Genomic DNA, 7967 nt, shown 5'->3' on the forward strand with positions numbered 1-7967 from the left:
GGAAAGCGAACAACGTTTCAGTTATGTAAAAACTTTTTTGTACTGGAAAAGTCTAGCTATCTGATTGATTCTTAAGGTACAAACAGGCTGGATCAGTTGATCTGGCACTGTAGAAAGAAATTAATCCTAATCATGCTGTATCTAACTTGAAGACTGAGCAGCTAAATCAGTTTATCTGGGGCTGCAGGCTGAGCTGCAGGATGTGACTCGGTATCTCGCGCTGGAGGTGTTAACAGGGAGGGGGCTGCAACTTGCTCAGGATGCCTTGGAAAGGGCATTTGTCCATCTCTGCCCCTCCTGAAGCCAGCAGGAGTTTTAATACTCAGGGAAGGATTTGGACTGCTCTCTGCATGTTGAAGGTTTTCTTTTCTCTAGTTAGGCTAAGGCATCACGCTTTGAATGCTGCAACAGCTTGCTGATGCTGAATGGGATGCCCCTGTGGCCCCAGCTTCTCCAGATGGGATTTCTACTCAGTGACTTGCACTGGCCTGCTCCTCAACTGAGCACATTAGGCCAATTTAACTCGCTAACTTGTCATAAAACTTCCTCCCCTGCCACACACGCTTTTTTCCTAGTTACTTAGCATGAACATTTTGGCATGCACATGGTGTGTATTCTATATGTGTATTATTTGCCCAATACAAGTTCTGTCATGTGCCAGCATTTGCCCACTGTGACCTTCTAGAGGTATCTGAACATAAATAATAGCAAAATGTTATTTAGCATTTAGCAAACGTAATCCTGGGGTAATGATTAGATACTGGATAGCAGCACAGCTGAAATCAGCCATGCCTCCTGCCTTCAGGTCCTGTCTAGCACCAGGCAGACAGCTCTTCCAGAGCCTCTAAAATATGAGAAATCCCCATGGGCTTCCAAGTGACTCCCGCAGCCCAGCTGAGATAAAATCCCAGCAACTGCAGCTGATGGAGGCAGTAATTTCAGCATCAAAAGAAATCACCCCCGTGCTGCCCAGCTTTTGGCTCCCCTTGGTTCACCCCCTCCTTGGCTCGCTCCTTTCACCGGGGTGTTGCCTTTAGCGGTTCAGCCCGAATTTGTGGTAAAGCTGTTCTGGTGTAAGTCACAGTTTTGCGTGGCCCTTCAAACATCTCAGTACCCATCCCCAAAGCCGTGTTGTTGCGTGGGGGCGTTTGCAGGACGAGCCTGCGTGCATGTGAGGGGGAGGAGGTGCTGGGAACATGCCTTGAAGGCTTCAAATCTGTTTATCTTCACACTCCTGAGAGGCAATCGCTCGCCCATGACAGGGCAGCGCACTGGAGGGAGCTGTGCTGGCAGCAAGGAGATAAACCTATGGGGCACAGGCTGCTTTGGCTGAAGTGGCCTCTCCCTGACCAGCAATTCCTTATGTCTCTGTGAGATGAAGTGGGACAAGAGCAGCAGGAAGCCTCCTCCAATCCTTCTTTCTCATAGTTCCTTGGGATAAATTGTAGATAAGAGGAGAGAGCGCATTGTTAACAAGCTGAGAAAGCAAAGACAAAGGAAGGGGCTGCGATCTTTCACAGCAAAAATAAATAGCTATCTGTAGCATGGTATATTCAGTAGTATGTCCAACTGCTAGTCAGCCTCTGGCTTGCCTTGCTTTTCATTTATTTTATTTCTAGTAATTGTTTCCTGGTTGCAAACATATAGAGGAAAAGAGGCAGAAATTATTTGCCTATTTCCTGTTGTAACAGCAGAATGAAGGTAACTTATACAGGGATGAAAGGAGACCGTATTTCATGCCTGTTGCTAAACAAATAGCTGCAAAACAGTGGGTCGTCACGATAAGCAAGAAAGACACTAACAAAAAGCTGCCTCTCTGGAAGATTCAAGAGATTCCTTTGTAGACTCAAACATAGAAAGTGGTAACCTAGGAGATATTTTCTTTCTGTTCAGTTATTCTTGGTCTGATACTTATTGTATCGACCAAGTGTATTAACACTTTGATTTATGGAATATAACATCGAGAGTACAGTACTGCAGCATTTCCAGATTTTGTTTTGTTTTCTTATTGGGGAAAGGGTTGAGAGAAGGGACTGTACTGAGCCAATTAAAAAATATATACATTGCAAATGCAGGTTATGGGGCAGCTCTTCTCCACCTGCTGGCTGTTCCTGCTCCTTGCTGCGATTTCCACATATACATAAACCCTTAATGAAGTTATTCCATGTGTTTCAGTGCGCAGATTCCAGCTGCGGCTGCCCATCTGCTGTCGCTTTGGCCCCGAGACAGCCGAGCACCGAGGGCTTACATCCCAGGAGTGCTGAGCATCCTTGAGGTCAGAGGAATTAAACAGCGCTCAGCACCTTGTGTGAGAACCCAAGGTGGCATGGCAGAAGTATGCAGGCTGCCCCGGCCTGGGAAACACTCATGGTGGTTTGGCTGATCTGAGTCAGGGCAGCTGCTGTCCCATGCTATTGCCATATCTTCAGCTGCATGTTGCAACCCTTGGTGTTTCAGCATTCATTTTACACTACAAAGAGCCAAGTTAGGGAGATAAAACCAGGAGAAAACAAGCTCTACTGAAAGAAAAAAAAAAAAAAAAAAGAAGAGTTTTCTGGCAGGTTATGTATCTGGAGTTCACTGCAGGCAGTGGAGCATCAGCTGTGACGTGAGGGCCAGAAGAGAGAGCATGGAGCTGCGGTAAACCCAAACTCCACCCCGTAAGAGCTCTATGCTGTGTGTTAGGGGAAGAGTGCATCTGGGATGAGGTATGCCCTCAGGTGTGTACTCTTTATTTCTGTAGCTGTAGCTGTGTGGTTTGTTAAAAGTACCAAGAAGACCTGATGGTTTGCATCTAGGAAAGAGCAGAGTGACTGACCAAAAATACTTAGGTATTTTTCACACCTTCCAACTGCAGTGAACAGGTATGGGAGAGTGAAGAAATGCACTTTGCCAGATCCCTGTGAGGTTACTCCTCCGAACTGCCTGCAGTTACCTTGAGCAGCAGGGGAGGATGTTGGGGTGTCCTTTCTCCTGCTGAAAGTCATGGCAGGGTCCCTCTTCGTTCTGGTGTGATGAGCCTTCAGGGGTGGGAGTAAATGTCTGGAGGCTGCCTCTGGGGCACTGTGAAACAACCTGGCTGAGGGGTACCCACCAATTTGGGCTAGTGGAGCACTGTTGTGGAAGAGCGGGGCGGGCAGCAGAGGGGAAGCTAGTGTGGCAAATAATTGTACTCCTTTTACTTCGGTGTTTGTTGATTTATAACCAGATGAGATCTGTGTTAAAATCCCTTTGTCAGGGAGGTGTGCTTTTCCTGGACAGGAAGGCTCCCTGGAGAGAAAGTTCATTAGCATCCCAAGGGCTCAGCCCAAGGTGTGTTTGCCCATCTGCTCGTAGAAGGAGTGAATCTCCTTTGAGAAGGCAACAGAGATGGTAACTGTACACAGGTTCAAAATGAAGCAAGAATCCACTAAGTGACCAAATGTGCTGAAAGTAAACATTTGTATGGTGGGTCTTAATAGAGTTAGCTTAACATATTGTAAATCTGCGAATACAGTTGTAATTGGGTTGGGAGTTGGGCATGAGAAACAAGAAAGTGTCTAAATGTGCCTACAGTGACACCAGGTCAAAAACACTCAGAGCAAGAACTGTAAAGAAAAAAGGGGCTTCCCTGAGAAGAAGGGTTAATGACACCCTGCCAGGAGTGCAGGGTTGTGGCAGCCTGTTAGCTGGGTTTTGAGGACTCCACCAACTGAAGGCAGAGCTGAGCCCGTGCAAATTGCCATAATTCCCCTGCAGTTAACAGGGCTCCAGCAATTACCGCTGCTCTCAGCCTGCCCTGAAAAATGACGGCAGCTCCAATACTGCCGCAGCCGTGCTAAGCAGCCCATGGTGATTGTACTCTCTCGTCTGCCCTGGGTGCCTGTAGCTACAGCTTTCCTCACACCAGCAGTGACACCTGACAGCTCCTGCGGTGACCTGCCGGCAGAGCCAGAGGATGAGCTGGGACCTGGCACTGGTAGCAGGGAAAGGTTGAGCCTGTGGGGCTGGGAGCCGGGATGATGATTATATATGTTGGTTGAAAATAGACTTAGGCTCCAGGACCCTACTACTGCCTCTTACAGGCTGCAGCTAATTGAGGATAGTGTTGTGTTTGCACATGTGGCAATGGGGGCACTTAAACTGCTCTCTCCCCCCCCCTCCTGTTTCGCACCCATGGGTGCTCATCCCTATCCTTTTCTGTCCCACAACATTACGGTGTTACAGCAGAGATGCGCAAAGCCAAACTGGGGGAATGGATCATGTGGGCAAAGCCACTTTCTCATCTCTAAGCTTGTTAGGTCAGGTGGGACGCGGCAGCATGTGGGCACCCAGCTCAGGCAGTTTGTGGCTGTGCCAAACACCACCCGTGCTGCTGTAATGGCTTTCCCCAGACCACAGGGATGAGAGCGCTAACGTGATGCTATTCTTTGTCTCGGGTAGAGCTGAAATGCTTAGTGCAAAACTAACCACAGACCAAATCGAACTGTTTCTGGTTTAAGCTGAAAGAAACGTAGGTGGTCCAACACCAGAAGAATCTTATTCTAACCTGGAAAGAAACTGCATTCTCCACTTCAGGCTTGTGGCTGCAGAGATCTCATAAATACAGAGTTCACCTTGGGAAGACAGGTGAATTTTCAGCTTCTTTCCTTTTCCTGAGGCTGCTATGTTCCACCCATCCCTGGAAGTGTTCAAGGCCGGGTTGGATGGAGCTTTGAGCAACCTGGTCTAGTGGAAGGTGTCCCTGCCCATGGCAGGAGGTTGGAACTAGATGATCTTTAAGGTCCCTTCCAACCCAAACCATTCTATGATTCTATGATCCCAGGGAAGATCCAGGGAAGAGTCCTGCCTATTAGTTCTCTTTCTAGAGGTGTTGGTGACATTTCAGACAAAGTGTATAAACACCATGGTCATGAGACTTTGTTCACCTTTGGAAAGCTCCTCTCTCTCCTTGCTGGTTCATAATGGGACAAAAATTCTGGATTTTATGGCCCCAGCCAAGTTTAGCAGTCCTGGATAGATTGACAGCTGCCCTCACACACACGCAGAAGAGCAGAGGAGCAAAGCCCTGAGCTAGATCTCTTCATGTCAATCTGATTTTTAAAATCTTTCTTTTCAGGAAACATATAAACTGGGCTTGGCAGGGCTGAGGCTGAAATGCAGCATAAGGTAAATCAGGTTATTTACAGAGAGCAACCTGGACAGCATGCTGTTATTCCAGCTGTTGGTAGCACTTCAAAGAGAGCTCTTGCTACTGATTTGGGTTTTAAGGCATTGAGGAGCTGACTGCTAAAGTATTACAAGTTATTATTTCTTTGAAGGAAGTGTGCAGCTTGTTTGCAGACCCCAAAATCTAAGAGAAAGCATAGAAAAGGGTTTATATGGGTCTGAAAAGAACTACAAAAACTGAGGAAGTTTGCATAGTTTCCCACATATGCCAAAAATGCAGATCGAGTCAAGCAAAAAAGAAGAAAAATTGCTGCCCTGCAACAAAGTAGGCATAGCTTTGTTTATGTTGGCTGGCAGTATCTTGTACTCATCCTGGATGGCTATTCTGGCTTTCTCAAGATAATGCTTCTGTGAGATGGTCAGCCAAGTAGATAATTGTGTTTATTGGCTCCATATTTACTAACATGGTGTATTTGACAAAGTTATGGCTAGCAGTGCCTTTAAACTGTGGTTCAATGGGTTTATCAGCTTGCAGTGAAGTATGAATTTAGACATGTTATTGCAAGTCCGTACTATCTCTAATCCAATTAATTACTGGAAAATGTGTTAAAATAATGACTTCTGACAAATTAAGGAGAGAGAGTTTTATGCTCATCTAGTTAAAGGGCTGCTTAATTCTATTAAGGAATTTATTTGTTTTGCTCAACAGGAATGTGAAAATGGAAATATTGGTGTTTGCAGCTGCCCAGACCCAGGCACAAGGAGTGCACTTTTCTTTGTTAAGCCATTTAAGACAAATATTGCATTTGATCTCATGAGGCGACACCTCCTGCTGGCACAGCGTAGTCCGGGGAGCCGGTAAAGCGGTTTCCCCACCACAGCAGAATACAGCAGTGAGCACAGATGACACAGCTAATGGAAACCAGCCCGCAAGTAGAACTACAACTTGCTCTCTCTCCGTTGGCTTTTTTTGTCCCCTGGTTCACTAGGACCAACTCCTGCTTCAAAAAGGGCTGGTGAAATGAGCAAGGAGGTGTCTCTCCTGGGATGGGTGGGATAGTGTCCAGTGCTGCACAGGAAGGAGCACCCTGCTGTGCAGAGCAAAGGGCTTCAGGGAAAGGACATTACATCTAACCAGGGACAGTTTCAGCCTCTCCACCAATTGACCAAAGCACGTGGTGTAGAAATGTTACCGCGTAATGCCTTCCCTGTTGGTGTGTTTGTCTTCTAGATGTGTTGAGGTCATTTAGGAAATCTCAAATTCGGGTCATTCTGATCAACCAGAGTTTAGCAGGAGAGAGTACACTACCAGCATGAGCTGCAGATGGAAGTTGTGAGTGTGCCACAAGAAAGAATGAACGTTTAATCATTAATACTCAAAAAGAATATAAACAAAATCGCTAGTGGTACTTTCTTTTTTCATATTTCACACTTTTGTGACTGGATAAAGTAAAACACTGAGGAAGATTAAAAAAAATACCGGGTCAAGTGGATCCTGTTGCCGTATTTGCTCCTATTTGGACACCAAAGCAGTGCATGTGCGGTTCTGCTCTGCAAAGGGATTGTGAAACTGGATGCCTTTTGGGTAACTGATTTGCACATAAAGCAAATCTTTCCTGACTACCTTTCCTGAAAATTTGTGCTAAGATCAGAGCAAGCTGTACTCTTCTGCTCATGTATTTTTGACAAGTAAGGAAGGTGATAAAGGTCAAACTATGGCTTACGCTGTGTTTAGATAGCTCCGATTTCCTCCCCAACGCTTTCAGAGGAGTCACTGACTGAGGCTGTAGCCAGTCCCAGTGATGATGCAGCAGAAGGGACCAAGTTTGGCTGCCAGCTCCCAGCTCTGTGAGCTTTGCGGTGCTGGCAGGAACAAAAAGCAGTAAAAACTTGCCTGTCACTGAAGTCAGCAGCTCTCACAATGAATGCAAACAGGGGGCAAATCTGCTGAGTAAGAAGATGCCTTCCTACATGGTAACTTTAGAAACTAGAACTCTGAACAGACAAAAAAAGAGCTCAGAAATCACTGGCTGCAAGCATGGAGTAAAATCATGACTGAACCTGAAAGCTTAAATTGATAGCGGCAGCATTTGATTTGATGATACCGTCCGTAGGGTGTCGACAGCATGAATCTCAAACCTTACGCTTGCCGTTCAGGTTGCGTTTCAGCAAGCGATACGCTTATGGCTGCTTTCTGGTGGCGACAAGTAAAGGGCAGCTCATCCCCCGCAGCAGCTCACTGCCCCGCACGGCCATCTGGAAGCGGTTTTATCGGTGCTGTACGAAGGGGTCAGCGACAACCACCGGCAAACTGGCACTCCATTTCCGATCGGTTCCCATCCAAAAACTAGCCTGCGTGCGTGGGAAAGCCAGTTTCACCTGGGCACGGGGGTGCTCTGCCCAACCTGGACATCCCCGCACCTGCCCCGGGCACGGCAGGGTCCGCCGCATGGGGCTGGGGCTGAGCACCTCCCCCGTTGGATGCCCCGGGCGGGCAGCTCTCTAGTTTTGGCACAGACCCTCGGTAAAGCCGGGCGCGGCTAAGCGCACGTTTTGCAGATGCTCGCCAGGCCGGTGAGGAGAGCGCTGCAGTTCGTGGCGTCCCGGGGGAACCCTGCGCCCTGGGGTACGGCGGAGCCGGCAGCTCCTCCCCTGGCCGGAGGGGGCTCAGCCCCAGCCCGCGAAGTACCGGAGCCGGTAGAACCCGGCCGGTTCGGGGCTGTCCCGGTGGGCAGCCGGGGAGCTGCCCCTGGGCGCCGGCGCTGCCCGAGCGGCCGCCGTCCGGGAGAGGACGCGTCTACGGGGCAGCGCCGGCGCTC

At 48.2% G+C, this 7967-nt stretch overlaps 1 protein-coding gene across 1 annotated transcript in view; it reads left to right on the forward strand.

The window, feature by feature from the left end:
• Positions 1-7707: 7707 nt before the first annotated feature.
• The window catches only part of PRTG (protogenin), an 85835-nt gene continuing 85575 nt past the window's right edge, over positions 7708-7967 (forward strand). Inside the window, exon 1 of the mRNA XM_010572276.1 lies at positions 7708-7927. Coding sequence (XP_010570578.1) covers positions 7708-7927 — 220 coding nt within the window. The remainder of the gene's footprint in view (positions 7928-7967) is intronic.

The sequence above is a fragment of the Haliaeetus leucocephalus genome, unplaced genomic scaffold (assembly GCF_000737465.1).
Source record: "Haliaeetus leucocephalus isolate CR32 unplaced genomic scaffold, Haliaeetus_leucocephalus-4.0 Scaffold339, whole genome shotgun sequence".
Taxonomy (NCBI): Eukaryota; Metazoa; Chordata; class Aves; order Accipitriformes; family Accipitridae; genus Haliaeetus; species Haliaeetus leucocephalus.